General features: G+C 38.5%; 2 protein-coding genes across 2 annotated transcripts in view; both read right to left on the bottom strand.

The window, feature by feature from the left end:
• Window positions 1-1,337, bottom strand: part of rassf5 (Ras association domain family member 5) — an 88,018-nt gene extending 86,681 nt beyond the window's left edge. Inside the window, exon 1 of the mRNA XM_022682719.2 lies at window positions 864-1,337. Coding sequence (XP_022538440.2) covers window positions 864-1,227 — 364 coding nt within the window. The 5' untranslated portion in view covers window positions 1,228-1,337. The remainder of the gene's footprint in view (window positions 1-863) is intronic.
• A 1,679-nt stretch (window positions 1,338-3,016) lies between these two features.
• On the bottom strand, window positions 3,017-23,678 carry ikbke (inhibitor of nuclear factor kappa B kinase subunit epsilon). The gene is made up of 21 exons (XM_049471862.1): window positions 23,563-23,678; window positions 21,222-21,322; window positions 20,916-21,053; window positions 20,569-20,704; window positions 18,693-18,874; window positions 17,667-17,827; window positions 16,536-16,646; window positions 14,948-15,127; window positions 14,580-14,776; window positions 13,290-13,348; window positions 13,104-13,195; window positions 12,352-12,453; window positions 11,316-11,373; window positions 11,111-11,223; window positions 10,853-10,929; window positions 9,259-9,298; window positions 9,051-9,152; window positions 7,961-8,057; window positions 6,582-6,673; window positions 5,425-5,496; window positions 3,017-4,323 (listed from the first exon to the last, which is right to left on the bottom strand). Exons 2-21 carry the CDS (start codon window positions 21,309-21,311, stop codon window positions 4,257-4,259), a joined length of 2,166 nt encoding a protein of 721 aa, XP_049327819.1. The 5' UTR covers window positions 21,312-21,322; window positions 23,563-23,678; the 3' UTR covers window positions 3,017-4,256.
• Window positions 23,679-27,213: the final 3,535 nt, after the last annotated feature.

The raw sequence follows: 27,213 nt of genomic DNA, 5'->3' as shown, positions 1-27,213 counted from the left end.
ATGTTACACACTTTAAGAGGTGATCAAGGGAAGGATGGATGAAACAAAAAAACACCTGAAAGATCACATACAACTTTTAAAAAGTAGTAAATGATTTACAACCCCTTCATTGTTGTTTGGAATGAGTTGCAGGGCTAGAATTCAGAAATTGATTTTGATTGAGAAAAGATTTTGTTATTTTGTCCCATTCTTCTTGTAAATAACTCTAAAAATGTGTAACAGTTCAGGGACACGTCTGTCACATTTTTTGTATAACATTCTCTACATATTCTCTCTATTGAGGAGAGGTCAGGACTGCAGACAGGCAAGTCCAGTCAATTTTACATATGTACAATCCACAAACAAAGGGCATCTCAAATATTGCATCACTCCAACATCATACCAAAGCAGCATATGGTTTTGCATTGTCTTGTTGAACAAAAAAATGAGCAGATGCCCTTGAAAAAGATGTGTTGTTCTTGAAGTCAGCAAGTCCAAGATCTAAATGAATGTACTCTTCTTTACATCTCTCAAATGTAAGACTGATAAAGAATATTTTTATCTAAAATTATATTATGTTGAGCAGACAAAACATGAAATATTTTTTGAGAAATAGCATGATTTTTTGGGTCATTTTTCATACTCTCCCAACTTTTTTTAAACACACACACCAACAGAAATGAAAACTGATATTAGAAGATCACATGACTAATATCGGAATATTAATTTCTACTTGACGTCAGTGACGTCACTGCCCTCAGTGTGTCCCACACACACACACACACACACACACACACACACACACACACACACACACACCGTGCCCACACTCTCCAGCCCACCCGAACCACCACGCGCCTGTGCGCGAGCGTTTTCTCACTTACGTTTGCACCTCCGCGCCTCGCTCCGGATGGTTTTGGCGCACGCGTCGCACCAGTCCGGGCTCGCGATGCTGTGCGTGCTGAACAGGTGGCCCTGTCCCGCGCGCGGCTCCGGCGTTTTGAAGATGGACCACGCCTCCCTGCGGTTTCTCTCGCTCCGCGCGCGCCGCACCACGTCCCCGCGCAGCCGCAGCCCCTCCGGCAGCCCCGCGCCGTTGTTGTTCGCGTTGGCGTTGTCTCGCGCCGCGAACTCGGCGCTGCGGGTCCGGATCACTTTCCGCGTGAGCCGCCTGCCGCCTCCGTGGCGCGCGAGTCTCGGCTCCAGGTGGTGCTGAACGGGGGGCTGCCCCACTGTCGCGGAGGCCATGCTGCGCGCGACTGTACGTGTAGGCTATGTGTATATTATCCTCAGCGTGCGCGCGCTAGCGTGTATGTGTGTGTAAACTAGACTGCCACGCGCCACTCCACTCCAAACCGCTTTAAACGGCGAGCTCGCGAGCACTCAGAGCCCCGCCTCCCTCCCTCCTCCGTTATTACAGCGCCCGGAAAGCCCCACACTACACTGACTGAAGGACACGCCCACTGCATATACGTCACTGCAGGGTAAAAAGGGGGGTTGGGGGGGCTGTAAAAAAGACTTTCACTTTTACTACTATAGATTTACACGCGTGCGTCTCAAAACATTAGAATATTATTGAAAAAAAGTTACTTTTTGCTTAAGTAATTCAGTTCAAAATGCAAAACGCCTATATTATATAGATGTATTACACACAGAGTGAGCTATTTTAAGCAGACATGTCTCTCCAAACATCACTGATCATCAGTAAATTTTACATTTAATTTGGAAATTAAGGGTCCAGAGTCTGGAGGAAGAGTGGAGAGGCACACCGACAAAGCTGCTTGAGGTCTAGTGGGAAGTTTACACAATCAGTGATGGTTTGGAGAGACATGAAAAAATTCATCCATCAGTTTTCTATGCATCAGTTGAAAGAGTATGGTGTCAGAAATCATATGCTTCTATGAGACATTTTAATAGATCCCTTATTGTGAAGTCACAATAGGAAAACATATAACCACTCTGGCATCACTTCTCACAGATCTGCCATTTCAGGTATTTTGGTCGGGAACCTCATACAGTACAGAGCAAGATTAGCCAGCAGTGTTCGTCTGACAGAGGGATCTGTATCTACTGTACGTGGCAAGTAAGCAGATCCTTTCTATGCCCAGCCTGGGTGAGCCACTGTAATTAAAAACCACTTGTATGTTTAATGAAATCTGTTTTTTCACCCAGCCTTACTACAAACCCATTTTCTTTCAGTTTTAGTTTTGCTTTATTTGTTATTATTCTCTACATTGAAAGTTAACATTCACATTAAAACCAAAATATATATATAAACCAAAAAAAGTCTTAAACCAGAAAATGTTTATCTAAATACATTTAACATAGATTCTTGAAAATAGCTCCATTGTATAAACTTTGATACCAGCTAAAAATAAGGTTTTAAAAGGTTCAAATCCATTAAAAAATTAAAATGCCTCTTGTTCAGCTAGATAATCAGTCCTAAAGTAAATATTGTATTGTTATTGCTGATCAAACCACAAAGAAAGATGACAAACTTTCCATTAGACAGCCCCTGCCTGACCACAGCCTGGTCTCCACCAATCACGAAGTAGTTCCCCTGAGAGGCAGGATTTCCCCCCACATCACTTTCGAAAGCCTCCCCCGCACCAGGCTCAAGGGAACCCAGACCATCACCATCGTCTTTCATTTCCACAATAAACACACCCAAGGCCAACCCAAAAATAATGTACTGAAAAGAATACATTATTCATCTAAAAAAAAAAAATATATATATATATATCAGCTTTATTGTGGTAAACGGTTCATGTCCTTAGGGGTGATTTTCCACTGGTGCTTTCCCTCACACAGGCCGGACAGCTGCTGTTTACTGTAAGAACCTTTACTCAAGTGATAAAATACAGATCCAACTGTTTATCCTGTTCAAAATGTAGATTTTTTAAATGATATATTACAAATATAAAATTGAATATATATATATATATATATATATATATATATATATATATATATATATTCAATTTTAGTAGAGACATTAGTTTCTTAGTTTTATATAAAAAAAAAACAGAATGTTAAATTACCATTTTAAACCTTTTATTTTTAGACCCTATCACAGTTTCGAAATAACCACAAAGGACACAAGAACAGCCTTTAAAGACACAGAGGAGTAAACACCTTAAAAAGTCTGATGTCAAATGAATTTCAAAATCAAAGACTGCAGAAAAACATGAAGTTGGATGTGAGATAAGAACACGTTTTTGGTCTTTTTACACCATTTCTAAACCTTAAACCATTTAGGCCCAACAGCATCCAATGGTCTTATTATTAATAATTAATAATAATAATTAATAAAAAAATGAATAAGCATTTCTTTGCCCAAAAACAGCCCAATATCTGTGGTCCTAATGCTATGGTTGAATGGAGAGGGGCGTGTTGGAATAAGACTGCCTTTTTTTTGTCCTCTTTATACTATTTAAAAAATCTACATCCTAAAACAAGGCAAATCTTTTCTTGCTTACACCTTATGAGCTCAAAAGCATTTCAGCTCAACAGTGTACAATGGTGTTCATGTCATGGTGGCATGGTGGCGCAGTGGGTTGCGCTGTTGCCTCACAGCAAGACGGCCTGGGTTTGATTCCCGGCTGGGGTGACCTGGGTCTTTTTGTGTAGACTTTGCATGTTCTCCCTGTGTCTGCATAGGTTTCCTCCCACAGTCCAAAGACTAATTGGCTAATTGGGTTTTGGTTGAAACTGCCCCGTATGTGCGTTTGTGTGCCTGTCTGCCAATATTTACATTTCTAAAACCACTTAGATCCAACAACATACAGTGTTTTCCCATCTTTTGCAGCTGTGCAGCACATTTTTTCCCAGTCAGGCAAGTTTTAATCTTTCCTTATTATTCACAGCTTCTCCTCCGTGGATCAATACATTAATTAAATGAGCTGTGCTGCATCGTTATCTATCAAAGCAAATCCATTAGACCCGTATGTGTGACATATTTAGCACCTATTCACACAGCTGTGCAATAGTCCGAACAGTGTGATGCTGAAAAATAAACGGAGGCATCAATATTTAACACAGAGAGCACTGAGATTAGCAGAGGTGCTGGTGTGGCTGGAGTTGTGGATCAGTGCGAGTCGTTGATAATCCTTAAGTCAAACGTATATAAAAGAGGAAATGGAGATGCAGAGGCTTGTGCTGAGTTGACCTTTTGCTTTTTGTTTTTCTTCGTTCCCTTGTTCATCTCCTTTTTAAAGCTGCAGTGTGGAAGAGTAGTAGTTTGTTAGCTCGGTCGCTAGGATGCTAGGTGGCGTTCGTCACAGTCGGTTTGGGGGTTGGGGTAAACTGGGATCCACCACCAGTGCTGAGTTAAATACGCTAATACTGAAAAAAGAAAAATAGTACATTAGCATTGCATTTTGTGCAGTGTATAAACAAAAATATTAGGATACCTGCTAATTCAGTGTTTCTTTTGAAATCAATGCTTTTAAAAAGCTGTGAGGATTTGATTGCTTGATTGCTCGCATTCAATGATGACAAGAGTTCACCACCCGACCTCAATTACCCCCTTAAGTCATCCCATCCAAAAGTACTGGATGTAGCTCCATCGGCGAAGTACAATTGAGACAGTTAAGTGTATATGTTTAGAACAGTTCTGTTTACACTAGTTAAAAGTAAAAATCCACCCCAGGTTTTTGTTCCAACTGCCTGCGCGGCTCTGCTGCAGCTCAGACAAAAAACTTTCACTTTACTTTTGGATTTTTACTTTCTAGACCTGGACTACCCACCTGTGTGTTTACATAGGTTTACATAGGATCTCCGGTGGATTTTGCGTTTTACAGAGACTCTGAGATAACATATGACATTGAGACATTGAGACAAAGATTATTATTAGTGTAAAAATGTTTTTATTTTAAAACGTTTCTAACTTTTCTATCTGTTTGTTCTAACTGTCACTGTTACAAACAGAGGTGATATGTTTCCATGTATGAATATTTATGAGCAAGAGCCGAAATTCTATAGTTTTTCCCCCCTCCGCTTCTCCACTAGACTAAAGCACCATTACAGTATACCGGATCACCTGGCATTCATTCATAATGGAGACCACAAATAGACATTTTAAAATTAATCAAAAAACAACCTTTAAAATTGCATTAAATATTTTTTAATATTTCAGTTTTTGCGATTTATTACTCAGGCCAACTTTGCATCGTTTTTGTTCATGGGTTCCATGTTGGCCCCACATATGGAGGCCAGTGATGGGCCCTATCATGATGGGCTCCATTTGGGAAGCCTGTAGTAATCCCCTCAAGGAACCAGTGCCCACTTGAAACACACAGGGAACTCATGCAGAACCCACATAGCTCACGTTCTACCCATATCAGACCCACATGAGCAGATTGACTAGGTTTATCATGTTCATTCTAAGAGTGAGAACATGAAGAAGCCTCTATCTATGAGGTTCTGATTTTAAAGACTCCGTACCTTTCTATCATATGGTTGTTATTCTGCAGCTCTCTTGCAACTGTTTCCATTTCATCTCTTAATCTCTTCATCCTGCAATACAAAACATTACACAATATAGATTTAAGTAGGCACATTATGGATTATTATTTTTATGTTTTATTTTTATGTTTTTATGTTTTATGTTTTTTGTGTCTGTTCAAAATCTGAGGTATTAATATTCTGATTGTCCAACTTTTGCCTTGGTAACAGTTTCTACTTTTTTGGGAAGGATTTACATACTTTGATGATATATTGTCCCAAAAAATAATTTTGAATAACCATATTATTGTCATTTTTACCAATCATTCATTATATGATACGTATATACAGCTCTGTAAAAAATTAAGAGACCACTTCAGTTTCTGAATCAGTTTCTCTGATTTTGCTATTTATGGGTACATGTTTGAGTAAAATGAACATTGTTGTTTTATTCTATAAACTACAAAAAACATTTCTCCTCAATTCCAAAACAAAAATATTGTCATTTAGAGCATTTATTTGCAGAAAATGAGAAATGTCTGAAATAACAAAAAAGATGCAGAGCTTTCAGACCTCAAATAATAATGCAAAGAAAACAAGTTCATATTCAAAAAGTTTTAAGAGTTCAAAAATCAATATTTGGTTAAATAACTCTGTTTTTTAATCACAGTTTTCATGCATCTTGGCATGTTCTCCTCCACCAGTCTTCCACACTGCTTTTGGATAACTTTATGCCACTCCTGGTGCAAAAATTCAAGCAGTTCAGCTTGTTTTGATGGCTTGTGATCATCCATCTTCCTCTTGATTATATTCCAGAGGTTTTCAATTTAGTAAAATAAAAAAACCCATCATTTTTAAATGTGATCTCTTATTTTTTTCCAGAGCAGTACGTGATATACAGTATGTACGATTAGTTTCGGATCACATAATCTACTTTACCCCAGGATCCATTCAGGACCTGATGAAACAAGCTTCCTCACTCCAGATAACTGTCCTGCTTCACCACTAAGCTCTAAGCTCTACTGAATTCCAGCGTCAGCACGGGGGGCACCATAAAATAGCTGGATTCACTAATTGCACAGGGGTCTCTGTTTGCTTTTGGACCTCGTATAATGCATCCTATTGAGAGTGACTATTCATCCAGGGCAGGAACCCACCTGAGAATCATGTGGTCTTTATTCTTCAGTCCGTCTCCGGCCTCTGCTCCTGCCGGTCTCTGAAGACCCATTACCAGCGCTCTCTCCAGAACCTGCACAATGATCCAATGACCAGACAGAGCCTCCTTTATTCAGCAGAGCTCAGACTGCTGCTCATAATTATTATCATAAACTCATAACATCAACAGAGGAACCGCAGGGCTGTGAATAGCCATATAGGTAATGTCTTGTGTCATTGGGCAGGAACTGGTATCGTGTCTCATGACTTTTGCCATGTTCACAGAGGAATGTTAAATATTCACACAACTTGAAACAGAAATACAATTTCCAATACGTCTGGCACCCACTATCACACCTCACTCCAGTGTGAAACTCATATGTTATATAGATGTATTACACACAGAGTGATCTATTTTAAGCGTTTATTTCTTTTATTGTTGATGATTATGGCTTACAGCCAATAAAAATAAATAAATCAGTGTCTCAGAAAATTTGAATTGTGGGCAGTATGGCAAGTCCTGCTGGAAAATGAAATCTGCATGTCCATAAAGGTTAACTCTTCAATTATATTTTATTTTTTTGACATGCACCTGTAATTCACATTGTTTTGCCATGAGCATTCTGGCAACTGTTCAGCCTCACTCACAAGATAACACCTCAAAACTTATAAAGGTATAGGCATTCTCAAGCCATACCCTGGTAAGTTAACACTTCACATAATTTTCTTTACATACTGACTGTTGTCCAATTACTTTCGGCATGTCAGTGTACATTACATTACATTACATTTGGCAGACGCTTTTGTCTAAAGCGACTTACAATAGTGAAGTACAAAAGTAATGGAAGTTAAAGGTAAAAACATCTTTAGATAAGGCCTAAAGAAGGTCAAAGGGTAATAATAGGATAGAGGAGTGAAGGAGGGGAAGAGGGAAATGGGGTTAGAAGTAGTTAGTGTGTTAGAGGTGTTAGGAGAGTAAGTGCTCTTTGAAGAGCTCTGTCTTCAGGAGTTTATTAAAGATAGTGAGAGATTCTCCTGATCTGGTAGTGGAAGGTAGTTTGTTCCACCATTGGGAAACTCTGTATGAGAACAGTCTGGATTGCTTTGTGTGAATGTTTGTCACCTCTCACCTCGCTTTACCAAACAAACATTCACACAAAACAATCCAGACTGGATTTTCACTGTTAAAAGTAATTTTGTAGCATTTCTATTGGTCCATTCATCAGGATTTGTGCAGTTCCTGATGAATGGACCAATAGAAATGCTACAAAATTACTTTTAACAGTGAATTCCCCAGAAAGATAAGATTCTTTTGTAAAACTGGCATTTAAAAAGTACACAGTTTAAGTTAAGTGAGTTTCAGAGAAATTGTTAGGCTGACCTTGGTCTGATGTCTCTCACACATCTGCAGATCTCCAATCAGTTGCAGAAAGAAACCGCTGAACTGTTCTAACCGTGCCTGCACATCATACAGCGAACTGTGGAAACACACACACACACACACACACACACACACACACACACACACACACACACAAACACACACACACAAACACACACACAAATGTCTAAATCACATTTCGCAGTATATAAGTAAATGTCAGGACCCCAAAGTGGTACAAGTGCATCTCAATATATTTGTATATCAGTGAAAAAGTTTCTTTATTTCAGTAATTCAGTTCAAAATGTAAAACTCATATATATTATATAGATATATTACAGACAGTGACCTAAAGTTGCTGACAACTTTTATGGAGATGCGGTTTTCATTTTCCAGCAGGAATTGGTACACTGCCCACACTGCCGAAAGTACCAATTGGTCTTATATAATATAACAATTTCTGAGACACTGATTTTGTTTTAATTGGCTGTACATCATAATCATCAGCAATAAAATAAATATGTGTTTAAAATAGATCACTCTGTGTGTAATACATCTATATAATATATGAGTTTCACATTTTGAACTGAATTACTGAAATAAAGATTTTCTGAGATGCACTAGTACTTCAAAAATAAAACTTCAGAAAAGTCTCACCTAGGGGTGTGCAATACTTTTTGACAATAACCATGATAAACTTTTTTTTTTTTTTTTTTTTTTACAAATTCTTCTATTCGTCTAGCCTTTGCTTCTGATAATTCCTTATTAAACATATTATTTAAAACAATATATTTAAGGCATTTTTGTAAACATTTGAAACAAACAAAGAATATTGAACATTGTAACTGACAGAGTCCTGACAGGGCCTTGATATTTTTGTTATCATATGTGATAATGATGTGTTATCTGTGTGGCAGTGTGCACTGCAAAAGAAAATACATTAAATCTGACATTTTTTTGGGCCACTTTCATATGGGGTATAGGTAACATGAAAAAAGTCTAAAGTAAGGAAATCAGGTTTTAGTTCACAGTATATCAGTATATCTAAATGTAATCCAGTGTGACCTCATCTGCTATCGTCACTCTTTACCTGCTCCACACCCCCACTGCAGCCAGGACTTCCTGATACCTCTGCAGACAGTCATCTCGAAACAGCCCCTTCACCTTCTTAATGTGGGATGACAGGTTTAACCTACAGAGAGCACAGCTCAGTGTTAGCTCTTCCAACCACAGTATAGGTCAATACAGGTCGGTACAGGTCAGTACAGGGCCGTCCGAGCTGCCGATCCCATACTCACTTTTCAAACTTGTGGATCTGCTCGTCGTTGTAACTAAGCTCTGGAGGAGAAGAGAAGAGGAACAAGTATTAGCTTTAATCTGTGACATCAGAATTCCAGCCATGCCTCTCTCCCGGATTCAGTCCTGTCCTATCAAATCCCAGCAAAGCTGTGGAGTGGTCTCTCCAGAGCACCATATCTAATGTTATCAGCAGAGCAGAGCATGGGGAAGAGAAATTCTGCTGCCTCCCCGACTCCCTGCTTGACTCCCTGCCGGGCTGCGCTTTCCCATTTCCGCATCATTAGATAAGGCTGAGTCCAGGAGTTTTCCTGCAGTGGCACCAACTGGCAGAACTAATCTCAGAACCAGGCCAAGCCGACTTATCAAAACCCGGCTCCCAGCACTCCCACTGACACAAGAGGGTCAGTTACTCAAAGCTAGTAACATCAAAACTCCAGCAAATCAGCTTTTTCCAAGAATTAAAGGCTGAAAATAAAAAAAAAAAAAAATGAAATAAACAAAAACATTTATTAACTACTGTAACATATAGCACTACCTTTACTTTTACATACATTAGATATTTTCCAAGCCATTACGTGGCGGGCCACAAAAAAAAAATATTCTGTTTTGGTAAACGAAGTGTAATGGGACGGAGTAGAGCAGACTAGTAGCTCTCCAGCCCAGAGGGTTGTTGAACCTAACTGCAGAATAGTTGAATTCAAAACAGGTAAACCCAAGAAGGAAGGAAAAAATACATAAATAAACACTCCATTCCTCACGCAAGATCGAACCTAAGTCCAATACACTACCACTGCCCTGGCTAGTGAATTGGGACACGACCAGGAAAAAAAACGCCCTTGTAAGGAGATAGGGAGCCCAAGAACGGGCAGAAAAGAGAATTAAATTCATGCCAAGCGCGGCAGAGAGACAGGGGAGGAATATAATCAAAAGCTCGCCAGAGAAGCATTATATATATATATATTTTTTTTTTCATTATCGCTCATTATAGTTCAAACAATCTCACGGGCCAAAAGTTTCATGCTTGTGAGACACATCTTGCCTGTGGGCCGCCTAATGCTGACCCCTGCTCTATACTTACCTTTATTCCCTATTATACTCTATACTACAAAGCTGAAGTTGTGCTGGGGCTGGATACTTTAACAAGACGACGGCCCTAAATACTAAACACTGCTAAAAATTTACTGAGGCATTCATGCAGAAAAACAAATACATGAATGGAATGATCATCTCAGTGCCCAGACCTGAATATTATTTAAAACCTGTTGTGTGATTTAAAGTGGGCTGTTCGTGCTCAGAAACCATCAAATGTGACGGAACTGGAGATGTTCTGTAAAGAAGAACGATCCAAAATACCTTCAACCAGAAGCTCAACCAGACTCTCATGGGAAGCTATAGGCAGCATTTAGAGGCTGTTATTTCTGCAAAAGGAGGATCTACTAAATATTGATGTCATTTTTCTGTTGGGGTGCCCAAATTTATGCACCTGCCTAATTTTGTTTAAAGAATTATTGCACACTTTATGTAAATCCTATAAACTTCATGTCAAATGCTTATTATTATTATTATTAATATGAAAATATAGAATATACTCACTGTCAGCTAATTTGTCTTGTCGATATTGCTGATGAATTGCCGCAATCTTCTCCGAAAGAGTCTCCATCTTCTGTACACTGAAATTAGTCAGCACGAATGGATTTCATTAGATTTTCATGTCTCAAACTGTGTACAACTGAAATGGATAGGCTGTCTTAAATTAACTGATCATCTTGAAATACATTGTGGTTTAGGGTAAATGCAATTTAGCTGTAATAATGATCTGTCAGTAGCTGTAATGGCCTTCAGTCAGTTTACCTTTTGTCCTCAGCCAGAGTCTCAGAGTGCTTGGCGAGCTCCACGTGCAGGTGGTGCAGTTTGCCCTGGTGTTCTCTGATGCTGCTGCCATACACAGGCAAATTCTCCTGGATCTGGAGAAAAGCATAACCATGACACACACACACACACACACACACACTTCCCACAATACTGTCCCATTTCCCCACCACAGCACCAGTCTTACCAAGCGAAGCTTTTGCTTGCAGTCGAAGGAATCTGGAATGTCAGGTGAAAACTGGCCTCTGGTGGTCAAAATAAGAACAGGGAGGAGAAAGACAGTGATCTTTAGAAGATGTATGAGATCATAGCAACTCAGAGTAACATAATAACTACTATAATCTATGCAAAATATTATTCTCCCCAAAAAAATGCTTAAGAATGTACAGATAAGAACTAAGCAAAAAAAGAGGGCGTAAATGTGCTTCCCCTACTGCCCTATTAAAAAGCACACTTATAACACACTAAAATACACTCTGTCAAGAGACATCCTTCCAACTGGCATTTTTCAGGAACATAATCAAGAGGAAGATGGATGATCACAAGTTATCAAACCAAGCAGAACTGCTTGAATTTTTGCACCAGGAGTAAAGGCATAAAGTTATCCAAAAGCAGTGTGTAAGACTGATGGAGGAGAACATGCCAAGATGCATGGAAACTGTGATGAAAACCAGGGTATTTCCACCAAATATTGATTTCTGAACTCTTAAAACTTTATAAATATGAACTCTGCATCTTTATTTTTTATTTCAGCAGGAATGGATTTCATTAGATTTTCATGTCTCAAACTGTGTAAAACTGAAATGGATAGGCTGTCTTAAATTAACTGATCATCTTGAAATACATTGTGGTTTAGGGTAAATGCAATTTAGCTGTAATAATGATCTGTCAGTAGCTGTAATTTCTCATTTTCTGCAAATAAATGCTCTAAATGACAATATTATTATTTGGAATTTGGGAGAAATGTTGTTCGTAGTTTATAGAATAAAACAACAATGTTCATTTTACTCAAACATATACCTATAAATAGCAAAATCTGAGAAACAGATTCAGAAAATGAAGTGGTCTCTTAATTTTTTTCAGAGCTGTATAATCATTACATTCATACAAAAAAAAAGCCTTATTCTATTTCCACAATCAACTTCTTAGTGCAGAAGCCCCTGGGCAGCTTCAATTGATTGCAAAAGGCCAAAAGCAGTTTGAAAGATTGCGTAGGTTCTCACAGTGTTTGAAGTGCCTCTTCTGTGCTCAGGCAGGACATAAGCTTCATGTTCACCATAGCGATCTTGTGTGCTGTGTTGCTGCACTCGATACGAACACTTTCACTAAAAATGAAGACAAGAAAAACAGAAGATACCAGATACCAGATTCACTGTGAACAATCATCGTCAAAGAAAAGGCTGCAAAACTAGTTGCACCCAGAAGGAAGTGCCGAATTGCTAAACTATTCATAAACAAGACAAGAACGGATGAATCAGATTCCAGGTTATGTTCAGAGAGTGAGAGAGCGTACTCAGTCAGAAACTTCACTTCAGCTACACACTCTGGTTTTACTATGAGTAAATGAGCTACTGAGCTCTGAGTTTCCCCTTCTGAAGTCTCCATTGCTCCACCAGCCGCTCACGTTCAGTAAAACTGAGCCAGCACACTGGTACCATTAAACACAATATTTTTCCCTTCTTCACTCCCCTGCTTCTGCCTACAGTTTAGAAACAAAAAATACAGACTGCCACTTTAATGTTACGTTGGGCTGTCAACATGCCTGTAATAAAGACTGTATGGTACACAGATTTATGAAAGTCTGCCCCGACTACCCACCAATCTTTCTTCCTGATAGATGATTCCTTCTGAGTGCATCGACTTTATCTGAAGATGAGTCTACAGTACATGTGCAAGCAAACATAACTGGACTACTTTCTACACAGTGTAAATCTACAATATACAAATGAATACCCATCCAGTCTGCACTACTTACATATAGCTATAGAATCCCTGTAGAATGAGGTCTCGGTGCTTATGTAGAATCTGTGCAATCCTCAAAAACTGCTGAATGACTCGAACCATGGTCTTCATCAGGAACATTAAAGTAGATACACAATAAAATGTTTACACATGCATTTTTTTCAATACAATAATAGTCAGTAAAAGGTAGGTTGCTCACCTTTGAGAAGGCATAATCTGCCACCACATCAAACCTAGAGGGCATGACTGGTGTCTCAGCTGGAGAGAAAGTGAGAGAGTAAGTGGAGAATGACAACTACTATTAGGGCTGGACAATATGGTAAAAAAAATATATATAACCCGACATTTAAAGATATTTAAAGAAACTCTCTGTAATGTTAATACAATAACAAAACCAATACAATCACGATTAGGGCTTCAACTACGATAATGACTATTTTAGTAGACGACTTATCTGACGATAATTTTCCTGAACAGAGGATTGGTCACGATTATTTTTATCATGCCCTCCATTTTTGTTTCCTACTAGTAGGGCTTTCGATCCAATGCATGTTTTCCTGCATCTTGACAGCTAAACTTTTAGGGCTCTAGATAGATATCAAAGAAAATTTTGATTGTTGTTATACCTGTATATTACAAGTCCATGTCAAAAAATGTTAATATCTTTGAAAAGTTACTTTATTTCAGTAATTCAGTTAGAAAAGTGAAACTCATATATATTATAGTTGAGTGATGCATTTTAAGCATTTACTACTTTTATTGTTGATGATTATGGATTACAGCCAAAGAAAACCCAGTGTGGGCAGTGTGCCAAGTCTTGCTGGAAAATGAAATCGGGGAAAACACTGCGCTGACTTTGGACTTGATAGAACACAGTGGATCAATACCAGAAGATGACATGTCTCTCCAAACCATCACTGATTGTGGAAACTTCACACTAGACCTCAAGCAGTTTGGACTGTGTGTCTCTCCACTCTTCCTCCAGACTCTGCTCCCTTGATTTACAAATAAAATGTAAAATTTACTGATGATCAGTGATGGTTTGGAGAGACATGTCATCTGCTGGTGTTGCTCCACTGTGTTCTATCAAGTCCAAAGTCAGTGCAGTGTTTTCCCAGAAAATCTTACAGCACTTCATACTTCCCTCTGTTGACAACTTTTATGGAGATGCGGATTTCGTTTTCCAGCAGGACTTGGCACACTGTCCACACTGCCAAAATGACAGACTTTTGCTTTTTATGGGCTGTAAGCCATAATCATCAACAATAAAAGAAATAAATGCTTAAAACAGATCACTCAGTGTTTAGTACATCTATATAATATATATCAGTTTCACATTTGAACTGAATAACTGAAATAAAGTAATTTTGAGATGCACCTGTAGATACTTCCTCTTGACAAATAAAAAATACTATAGATTCCACTGTAAATAAAGATAATCAATCAGTATGTTGGTGGTTTTTATGTTATGTCTCATTTCAGGGCTTACGCTCTTTAGGAGGTTGTACCGCCATCTTCTCGGGTCGTCTGCTAAGCAGGAAAATGGGCCGGTCTGGCGTGGTGGGCGGCAGATTGACCACTTTCATGCTGGGCTCCATGGGGAGCGGATGACCTTGAAAGAAGTACTGCTGGACTTCTGGTACAATTCCAGTCTGAGCCTGGACTTCTTCAAAGAAGATTGAAGCGCTAGATAAAATGAACAAGAGGCAAAACTTTATGATAAGTCTAAATACTGCTCTCAAAAATATCATGATTTTGAAGGACATCAAGTTGTCTCCTATATATCAGTGGTCCCATAATCCTTACATACAGTACTTGTATTTTAACTTCTATACAGGAGGAATTTGGGTTACTAACGTGTTGTAGAAGTGGATGTAGATGGTGTGGGCTGTGGCTTGCTGAAGAGAGAAGATATGGATATGGATGCGCTGGAGGATATCTGTGGTAGCAGCGAAGAACTGGTCAAAACCCCAGCATTTCTCCTGGTTGGCCTCCAGGATGTTGGCCAGAACTGGCACCAGCTGCATTTTCAAACCCCTACAGGATAAGGACACAGCAATATTAGGGCTGAACGATACATTGATTTAGCATTGCAATATGGATGTGCTCAGAACTCCCACTTTTTAGTGCTTGATACATTTTCCATGACATACTTTTACTAGGGGTGGGACAAAATATCGATATCACAATATATCGTACCGTTTTCATTTTGCAATACACTATCGATTTATTATTGAAACATAGCTCGTGTAAACTACCTAAATATTGCCCTCCAAATTGACTTTCTAAAGTTACTGCTTCATTACTCTATACTGCTGAGCAAATCAAATGAATAAAATAAATAAAACTGCTGGGAAGAATACTGAACGTCAAATTTAGTGAAGCTAACTCCAATAAACCCACAATTCCTGGTATTTGCCTATTTAGGACTATTTTATCCTTCTACAACACAGATGCTGCGAAGTATCGTAGAGAATTGTCTTACAATATATTAAGTATCACAGAATCACAGAATCGTAATCGTATTATTATAACAATGTTATGAAGCAGGGTTCACTGGAAGTACTATTCAAAGGTCTCCCATATCTCCTATACAGAGTTTAATTTTAACATCTAAAGATCTACTTGTCTACTTGCTGAATCTGGTGTAAAGCTATACTACACACTAGTGCATTAAAAAATAAAATAGCACTGAAAAATGACTTTTTTTCAGTAATTTAGTTCAAAATGTGAAACTCATATATTATATAGAGGTATTACACACAGACTGATCTATTTTAAGCATTTATTTATTTTATTGTCGATGATTATGATGATTATGGCTTACTGCCGATGAAAACCCAAAAATCAATGTCTTCAAAAATTTGAATATTATATAAGACCAATTGGTACTTTTGGAAGTGTGGGCAGTGTGCCAAGTCCTGCTGGAAAATGAAATCTGGATCGGAGACATGGCTCTCCAAACCATCACCGACTGTGAAAAACTTCACACTAGCCCTCAAGCAGCTTAGACTGTGTGTCTCTCCACTCTTCCTCCAGACTCCGCTCCCTTGATTTCAAAATGAAATGTAAAATTTACTGATGATCAGTGATGGTTTGGTGAGCCTTGTAATCTGCTGATTTTGATCCACGGTGTTTTATCAAGACCACAATTCCTTCTGCTGACAACTTTAATGGAGATGCACATTTTCTTTTTGCAGGAACACAAGTGCCAAGGTTGGGCAAAGGTACCAATTGGACTTATATAATATTCTGATTTTTCATGATTTTTGAACTAAATTACTGACATAAAGTAACTCTTCAATGATATTCTTATGTTTTGAGATGCACTTGTATTTGTCATAATATTTGTGGACACCCTGGCTACTGTAAGTTGCACCATTGTTAACACAGATGTGCAAATAAATGCACACACCTATACAGCTTGTCTAGACCCTGTACTCACTCTGAAAGCTGGCAGAAGTCAGGCAACTGGTAGCTCCATTCAATCTCTCCATTCTCCACCTTCTGCACTCCTGCTATCACCTTATCAGGCTTTTCAGTCGTGATCTTATGCCTTAAATATAAACAGAGAGCAACACTTATACTGTCATTCCAAAAGTCGTGGAACAGCAGTATGTACTGTATATTGATTACAAAATGTGTACACCGGGAATAGATCATGGAAGACTAATATTACCACCCACAGTGGACAGTACAGTGGGAGGTAATGAGTAATGTTGTAAGGAGTAGCTGGTTTGGACGACAATGGCTTTATTATTATGCATTTGCTTTCAGGAATCCCACCCCAACTTTAAAGACTGTTCAACGCTTTAGCCTTTAGCCTTATAGGCCCCAGAAAATTTTGCGAACCCCATACTTTGCCCTCCCAAACCCACTTGTGCAGTCTCTTTATGGACAATAGAGGCAATTACTCCACCAAAAGCTAGAAAAAAATTTTTTAATATAAATGATTTCTGAAGAAATAGTAAATTAGCATGTGTCTCAACACTTCCAGGGGTTGGACAATGAAACTGAAACACCTGTCATTTTAGTGTGGGAGGATTCATGGCTAAATTGGAGCAGCCTGGTGGCCAATCTTCATTAATTGCACATTGCACCAGTAAGAGCAGAGTGTGAAGGTTCAATTAGCAGGGTAAGAGCACGGTTTTACTCAAAATATTGCAATGCACACAACATTATGGGTGACATGCCAGAGTTCAAAAGAGGACAAATTGTTGGTCCACGTCTTGCTGGCGCACCTGTGACCAAGACAGCAAGTCTTTGTGATGCATCAAGAGCCACGGTATCCAGGGTAATGTCAGCATACCACCAAGAAGGACCAACCACATCCAACAGGATTAACTGTGGATAAAAGAGGAAGCTGTCTGAAAGGGATGTTCGGGTGCTAACCCGGATTGTATCCAAAAATCATAAAACCACGGCTGCCCAAATCACGGCAGAATTCAATGTGCACCTCAACTCTCCTGTTTCCACCAGAACTGACCGTCAGGACAATAAATTATTTTACAGGTGTTTCAGTTTTATTGTCCAACCCCTGTATGTCCATTGCATACACTGCATACACAAAGCTTACATGATAGGCTTGTTCCTGCGTGGACCGCCAAACGGTATGAAAGGCAGGCTGCCCGTGGCGGCGTGGTAGAAGGTGACGCCGATGCTCCACAGATCCACTGTCACGCCATAGGTCTTATGCTGGGGCTTCCTCAGCACCGCCCGCTCGTACATGTCCGGATGCTGCACACAGGAGATAAGCTGCAGTCAGCAGGGTCTCCAGCCCATAATTATCAGCATATCAGAATAAGAATATAGGATGGTATGGACAATGTTTTGTCTGTATGATTACGCTGCTGAGGATTTAGAAATCAAAAACTGCTTCTAGCTCAGTTTTAATCTGAAGCCTTTGATGTCATACTGATACAGAAATAAGAGGATTTAACAAGAGAGAGAAAGAGACCTAATACTGTAGGAGATAATGGAATATTAAATTAAAGCCTGCTGTGATCGCTCGTGAAGAGCACTAGTTAGAATGATCTTTCATGATTGTAACCAGTTTAAACAGGTATATACAGCTCTGGAAAAAAAATAAGAGACCACTTCAGTTTCTAAATCAGTTTACCTTATTTTGCTATTTATAGGTTTATGTTTGAGTAAAATTAACATTGTTGTTTTATTCTATAAACTACAGACAACATTTCTCCCAAATTCCAAATACAAATATTGCCATTTAGAGCATTTTTTGCAGAAAATGAGAAATGACTGAAATAACAAAAAAGATGAAGAGCTTTCAGACCTCAAATAATCAAAAAGTTCAGAAATCAATATTTAGTGTAATAACCCTGCTATTTAAGGACAGTTTTCGTGCATCTTGGCATGTTCTCCTCCACCAGTCTTACACACTGCTTTTAGATAACTTCATGCCACTCCTGGTGCAAAAATTCAAGCAGTGCAGCTTGGTTTGATGGCTTGTGGTCATCCTTCTTACTCTTGATTATATTCCAGAGGTTTTTAATTTGGTAAAATCAAAGAAACTCATTTTTAAGTGCTCTCTTATTTTTTTTCCAGAGCTGTATACAGTAGTTATATCCAATGCCAGTCTCACCAGGTACTCTTCTGTGCCGTATATGGACATAAACGTCTCGTCGTCCTCCAGTTCTCGAGCAGCACCGAAGTCTGTGAGCTTGTAGATGGAGCGTCCGTCCTCGCCCACTTGTCTCATGATGTTTCCTGGCTTGATGTCTCGGTGGACCATCCCGTTATCACGTAAATGTTTTATGCCATGAACTAGAAGCAGGAAACCCAAACAGATGACCAGATGGACTCAACAGCTGAACTGAGATGTCCATATATAGTACAATATATAGAAAATCAATTGGGAAATCTCTACAAAAGCTTTTCTGACATACTATTCTAAAGCCATAGGTGTACAGGACAATACATGTTTTACCAATAACTTCCCATGATTTTTTTCATGACTTTTCCATGCCTTCAAGGCAAATTATCATGACCATATGATTTTTAAAACATCAGTGCAGACATGGACAATAAAATCAAATATCAACTAAAACTATAATCAAAATTGATTGTAGTAGGTCTAAAACGAAGCTGAAATCTTGACACACAATTTTTAATAATAAAATGTGTCAGATCCTGAGAGCTTCATTATGTAGGGCTAAAATATTGAATTAACTATGAGCTGATGTATCTGTTAGCTTAAAATACATTTTGTCCATCGATAAACAGAAAATACAATATACAGAAAAATATTTTTCCAAAACATATTCAGGCCTGGAAATTGCTATTTTCAAATTCCATGTCTTCTCCAGGTTTTTTATGACTGTATGAACCCTGTGTTAATGTAGAGTCGGTTTCCCTCTTTGCAGTTCTAACAGGCATGTTATACACTTTTCTGAACTTTTCTAAAACCCCGCTCTAATGCTATGCAGATTGAATTATGGAAGCTGGAGTGATACCTGATAGTAACCCCACAACTTCTATGAACTCAAATAAATTACATTTATTATATGAGAAACTGGATATTTCTAAACATTATTCAACTATTTTGAGTGAGGTGATCTTTGATATAAATCAATGTAATAAAAATAAATAAAAGTCTTTTGCCGCTTACCACTTTTTTTTAAATCTATTTGCATACTGAGTGTATCCCCCAGTTTCTGACACTCAACTTCAGAGTGTAGTGATCCCCCCCCAGGCTACCTTGGGTAAACTTGTAGAGAATATATTACAGTATTATTAACTGCCTGGCATCTGTGTTGTAGGCTGAAAGAACAAGCATCATTTTCTGAGCTGATAACTTCCAAAAGAAGACTTAATACAAATAATTTTTATTCAAGAAATTGCTATAACAAAAAAATATATTAAATGTAATATAAACTTAAAACTAAAATAAAATAACTGAAAACTTTAGATCTAATTAACCAATTTTTGGATTAGTTTCTCAGGGGGTCCTGGGGTAAGTTTCTCTTTTATGGGGGGGTCCTCTGTGATTTTATTCCCGTCCGGAACAACCATGTACATGTTTTTCTCAGAGAAAAGTCCTCTGAAAAAATTACAGGCTGAATTATCTACTGTTTTTTGCTGAACTCCATGGTCCTTTGGTAATTTTAATTACGTCACCTCACATTTAATAAAATAGCTATTTCCACGGCGAATGCATGTAAACACAACAGCAAGTGGAAATGGAGGAGCTACTGAATGCGACGTCATGTGACCGAGAAAGCCAAAAAACTCACTGGTCCTCCTGTTTTTTCAATTGCAGTCCGGATGCAAGAGTTTTATCACTGAGTAGAAGTGAAGTGTGAAATATTTTTCACAGACGTCCCCCTGAGAAACTAATCCCTTCTGAATGTGGCTTTAAAGGCAAACATTACCTCTAATTATTTTATAACTAAATTTAACTTATCCAGGCTTACAATGACTTTAATATTTCATAATGATGATAATAATAATAAGCTTACCCACACACCGTAGCACTATAAGGAATTCTGATTCACACAGACCAAAGGCATTCTTTGGCTCCTCCAGCACATTCAGCAAACTTCCCCCTGAACAGAATTCCATCACCAGAACCTTCTGCTTGGGGTTCAAGTGCATCTTTAAAAAGACAAATAAAGCGAGATTTCAGTTCAGTTTTTTTTTTTTACAGATTGTACCTACAATTCAGTGCAGATACCTTTAAAAATGAGGACAAGCACCCTAACATAAACATACACTAATGCAAATTAACTTGAGCACCCATGAAGTCCCACCCACACAGCGTGAGGAGTGGGAGAAGAAACGTCACAAAGCCCCTGCAGACACCCACCTCCTCCACGGCGAAGAGTTTGACGATATTGACATGATTCAGTCGCCTCAACATATCAAACTCCCGCATCTGGACCTCATACGGTCTGCTGTAGCTGGCCACATTGAACACCTTCACCGCAACCACCTCACCTTTTTTCTACAGAGAGACATTAAAGGGTTAGACGACATCAGATAGTCTGACATCACAGGAGTCACAGATACACCGTGTGATCTTCTGCCTCTGTATTTAGGTCAAAGCATCTGCAGAAAGACACCACTCCAATGTCTGAGAGCTCAAGATCAAAGTCTGGAGGACTACAGAAACCTTATTTCGGGCTTTATAGACGTTCGCTGTCGCTCCCTGACCCAGATTGTCATCAAGGGACCAAAGATGATGCGCTGTACTTGCCGTCATGGTGAGCCCACCTGCAAAAAAATAAATAAGTAAAAAATTTAATACAGAAAAACAGACCCAGGACTGACAGCACTTTTCATGCTCTGTAACAGGAACAATGTGTGGAGTAATGGTGCTAACTAGTAGCTGTTTTGCATTTTGAATGCAAATTATTAACCTATAGCATAGTCCCAGAGCATTACGTCATACACACACATACACACAAAAACCCTCACACATCTAATCAAAATTCTTGGCAATTTGGCAATCTCAAGTTTTTGGACTGTTGGAGAAAACCGTGCAAAAAGAGTCCCTGATGAAAGCCAACTAAGACACATGAAGAACATGGAAACTCAACCCAGATAGGGACTTGAACCCAGGACCCCAGCACTGGTAGGAAAACATGCTCACCAGTAAGCCACAGTGCCGCCCACAGTGTAGCCAAATTTTTAAACAACACATTCAGAGTGGTGATGAAGATGAAAATGCAGTAATTCAGTATTTAAATGTGTTATTTGATATAATTAATATAAACAGTAAGTATGTGAATTTAAAAAAGGTAAAACATTACATTTTTACAGTTTACAGGTCTATTTAAAAACCTCTGGAATATATTCAAGAGAAAGATGGACCACAAGCCATCAAACCAAGGTGAACTGCTTAAGTTTTTTCACTAGGAGTGGCATAAAGTTATCCAAAAGCAGTGTGGAAGACTGGTGGAAAGAACATGCCAAGATGCATGAAAACTGTGATTAAAAACCAGGGCTATTCCACCAAATATTGATTTTTAAACTCTTAAAACTTTATGAATATGAACTTGTTTTCTTTGCATTATTTAAGGTCTGAAAGCTCTGCATCTTTTTTTGTTAATCTGACCATTTCTTATTTCTGCAAGTAAATGCTCTAAATGACAATATATTTATGTTGAATTTGGAAGAAATGCTGTCTGTAGTTTACAGAATAAAAAACAATGTTAATTTTACTCAAACATATACCTATAAATATCAAAATCAAACTGATTCAGAAACTAAAGTGGTTTCTTAAATTTTTCCAGAGCTGAATATTATACACATGAAACCTGTTTGAAATTGAAACAACTTCATGTATTGACACACAGTATATGTCTGATCCATAAAATATGTATGTGAAATACATATTTAGAAATTCATGTCATATACATGTCTGACCCAAAACAATATATATATATATATATATATATGGTTACGCGTGTAAAAACCTCTGGCTACTCACGGCCTCCATGTATATGCAGTCTGCTGCCTCTGAGGTAAAGAAAGTAATGTGTTGCAGTAATATATTGGGTCTAAATTCATATTTATTATTTTAAAGGGTTAGCTAAATTACATTCATATTACTACCGCAAAAAAAAAGCTCTTCCCTGCTCTGACAAATATTTTAGCTAGGCTAGCTTAAACTATCACAATCTAAGAAAAAATAAAAACTTTAGGAAATGAAGGTCAGTCAATCTGAAAAAAATCTGAAAAGTACTTTAAAGGTATCTTTAAGTTGTTTAATCTTTAAAATGTTATAATAAAACTGGCACTCATCAGGGCCGCCTCAGAAAAGGAAGAGCAAGTGTTACCTCTGTTGCACAGGATAAGTTTATCAGTTACCAGCCTCAGGAACAAACACAAGTTAACATAAATATTTAAATCAGAGAAATTAATAATTTTTAAGTATTTTATTTCCAGAGCTGTATATTAAATATGATGAAGGAGTGCTGTCAGCTAGTGTTATTTCAGTGTTAATTAAGGGTACAAAAGTGATATAACTTTAGTTTATTTAAAAAAAATCTATCTGTACTGAATGACTGAATAAACTGGGTTTATTTTACTAGAACAGCAGGCAGTAATATTATACTGTACCTGTGTTTTAGTGACTCAGTAACACCTGTGTGATTCACTATTCATTCGGAATGATGGAGGAAACTGTATTTAGAGTAACTGTTAGCTAAACTTGGTCTCATGACCTGAGAAAGGTAAATAACATCAGTTCTTACTCACAGTCACCTCAGACACAGTGTTTTACTAGTAATTCAACCATGTGTACCACACATTTAACTCAGTACAGTTAAATAAGGGTTAAAATACAGCCTATAACAGTAATATATCTAACTTTAATACACGTTTAAACAGTTTAAGCAGTGTTTACAATGTAAACAGCTAATGCTAATGTTACACAGCTCTGTTCCTACTTCCCTCTCTCACCCTGAGCTCTGAGTATCTGAATAAATAGAAAAGACAAAGAAACAAACCGGATTAATTTAATCCAAATGAATTCAGTCTGAGACACAAACAACGACGAGCAGCTCCAGCATGTCGACTTCTCTCTACTGTACAGTGTGTACACACACACACACACACACACACACACACACACACACACACGAAACTGGTTTCGGTTAGAGAAGCTGGAACTTCCTCGTTGTGCTAAAACCTCGTATGTGTTCGGCTCGTGTTTGGAGCTACAGTCAGGAATTATGGTTGAACTCAGTCTGAAAGTGTGTTAAAGCAAATACATAAATAAATAAACCGAGTGTTAGTTAAGTTATAAACAAAAGATTAATCCGTATTATTTTGGTCACATTTAAATCACCCCACATGTGGCCTTTAAATGTGTCGCCATCTAGCGGCCAACCCGCTCCATAACCCGCTCAGAATAATTACATTAAATATAAAGGAAAATTCCACAGGCCTGCAGTACGAGGGCGCTTTAGAGCCAATATATAAATAAATAAAAACAGTTGACTCCAAGAATAAAGTCGTAATATTACGAGATTAAAGTTGCAATATTACAAGAATTAAGTTGTAATATTATAAGAATGAAGTAATTATATGAGAATAAAGTTTTTAAAAAAAAATTATATATATTTTTTTTTATATTATGAGAATAAAGTTGTAATATTACAGGAATTAAGTTGTAATATTACGAGAATAAAGTTGTATTTTTATGAGAATAAAGTTTTTAAATATTGTTTATACATGTTTTTTAAATTACGAAAATAAAGTTGTAATATTAAGAGAATAAAGTTAAAATATATCAAGCATAAAGTTGTATTTTTACGAGAATAAAAAAGTAAAAATCCAACCCACGGTTTTGTACCAACTGCCTGGGCTGCTCTGCTGCAGGGTACAAAACCCTGTGTTGGATTTTTACTTTCTGGACCTGGGTTATGTCGTTTTATGTTATGTAGTTTTACTGATAATAATTTTTTTTCCGGGTGCATTGTAGAATCTGGACTCACAGTCATCGTTTGCTTAAGTGTTACAACCGTGTAAAAAAGTAATACAAATATCATATATATATATATATATATATATATATATATATATATATATATATATATATATATATATATATATATATATATATATATATGTTTATTGATCACCTATATTGCCTTAACTTTATCCTGACAGAGCGATTTAGGTTATTCATATATCACATCGACACTTCTACTGCCAGCATGTTGTGTTTTTACAGTTAAAATTCACTAGGGTGGCACGGTTTGACAGGGTAGCAGAACTGCTGCCGCCTCGAGGGTCATTGGTCTTCAGAGTTCAGTGCTTACTGTTTTAAGACTCACTAAACACTAAAAACAGTGGCGTGCACAGACATTTTGGGGGGCAAGTGCTCAGGGGGGGAAAAGGGCACTTTTTTTTTTATGTGTATGTTACCTGGCTTGTGGGACACGGGGGAGAAGAAGTCTATCTGCTGCTGCTTTAGCATTACTATTTATTACTATTAATTATAATAGTTTAATATGAAGAGCAAAAAAAATATTTAAATTAGATTAAAGATCATGTCTTACAAACAAAAAGAAATCAATATAACCCTGTTTTTTATTTCACAGTTTTTATGCATCTTGGCATGTTCTCCTCCACTAGTCTTACACACTGCTTTTGGATAACTTTATGCCACTCTTGATGCAAAAGCAGCATTAAAGCAGTTCAGCTTGGTTTGACGGCTTATGATCATCCATCTTCCTCTTGATCAGGGGTTCTTAACCTGGGGGTCGGGACCCCCCTGGGGGTCGCGACATACTTCCAGGGGGGTCGCGTTTTTTCAGCTAAATTTGCGACGAATCAGATTTGGGCGTCAAACTAAAAGTAGATAAAAAAAAGAGTAAATACAACTCATTGATTCAACTCATGATTCAAGGTACCGCATGCGTAAAATAGGTCACTTTTTTCTTTTCACTGATTCAAACTGACTCATTCGCCGCTGTACTCGACTCTTCGATCTCAATCTTGATTCAGGTTCACACATGCGCACCGTGGCTCTGCAAGTCCAGGCTGGATTAAAATGGAGCGGTTTTTAGAAGGTCGAGGTGGAGAGGCAAAACGCCCGCTTCCAGAAACTTCAAAAAAGACTAAGAAAGCGAGAAAATATGACGAAAAGTACATAGAATATGGATTTACGCAGACAAGCGAAGGAGAGGATGCACGGCCGCAGTGTGTGGTTTGTGGCGAAGTGCTAGCCAAGGAAAGTCTCAAGCCGTCCAAGTTGCTACGCCATTTGCAGACGAAGCACTCAGCGTTGCAGTCAAAACCTGTGGAGTTTTTTGAACGTAAACTGCAGGAGCTAAGAGGCCAGAAACCTTTACTCCAAAAAGCCACAACTGTTAACCAAAAGGCTCTGAAGGCTTCTTTTGTAATATCACACTGGATTGCAAAGACTGGGAAGCCCCACACACTAGGTGAGACTTTTTTCTTACCGTGTGCTAAAGAAACGGTTTCAATAATGTGTGGAAAAAGTGCTGCAGACCAGCTAGCATTAATACCAGTCTCAAATGATACAGTGGCTAACCGAATTGGCCGTATGGCAAAAGATGTCGAGGAGCAGGTTATCAGCAAGATAAAGTCAAGTGTGTACTTTGCTTTGCAGCTTGATGAAACTACAGATGTGTCTGGAGAGGCACAATTGCTTGTTTATGCCAGATTTGTCGAAGAAAATGAAATTGGCGAGGATTTTCTGTTTTGTCGCCCCCTTCCCGGACGAGCCACTGGCGAACAGATTTTTGTTTTGCTGGATACTTACGTACGTGACCATGACATTAACTGGAGCAAGTGTGTGGGAATATGCTCAGATGGCGCACGAGCAATGACTGGCAAACACAGTGGGCTAGTCACAAAAGTCCGGGCTGTTGCCCCGCTTGCATTGTGGACACACTGTATGATTCACAGACAAGCTCTCGCAGCTAAAAGAATGCCCGCTGATCTCAAACTGGTAATGGATGAATCTGTTCGTGCTGTGAATTCCATCAAGGCAAGTGCAACAAGTGGACGACTTTTCAAAATTCTCTGTCAAGAAATGGGATCAGAGCACCACCAGCTGCTGTACCATAGCGAGGTACGATGGCTGTCCAGGGGTAACGTACTAAGTCGCCTTTACGAGCTCCGCGATGAGGTGAGGGCATTTTTATTGGAGAAAGGCTCTCCTCTAGCTGCTAAGTTTTCTGAAGAAAAATGGCTTGCACAGTTAGCTTATCTGGCTGACGTTTTCAGACGGCTCAATGAGTTAAATGCAGGACTGCAGGGGAAAAACACATCAGTTTTCACGCTTTCTGACAAACTTGAGGCTTGGATCAGAAAACTGTGCTTGTGGAAATCTCGTCTGGAAAACGAAAACTTTGAGGCATTTCCTGCTCTAGAGGAGTTTTTGAACAACAGCACAGTTGCTAAGGCTGAGATATGTGTGGTCATTCAGGCTCATCTTGATGGAATGACGACACAGTTTCGCGAGTACTTTCCTGAAAACGGTGCAGTGTCAGCAAGAGATGAATGGATACGGAATCCTTTCTCTGCAAAGAACGCAGGATTGTCTCTTGAAGCAGAAGAGTCACTGATTGATCTGGCCACAGACACAGCCCTGAAACAGAGGTTCACAGAACGCTCTCTGCCCG

This window comes from Astyanax mexicanus, chromosome 24 (assembly GCF_023375975.1).
Source record: "Astyanax mexicanus isolate ESR-SI-001 chromosome 24, AstMex3_surface, whole genome shotgun sequence".
Classification (NCBI taxonomy): domain Eukaryota; kingdom Metazoa; phylum Chordata; class Actinopteri; order Characiformes; family Acestrorhamphidae; genus Astyanax; species Astyanax mexicanus.
Note: the sequence above shows the minus strand (reverse complement) of the source record. Positions and strands in the feature narration are given on the sequence as shown.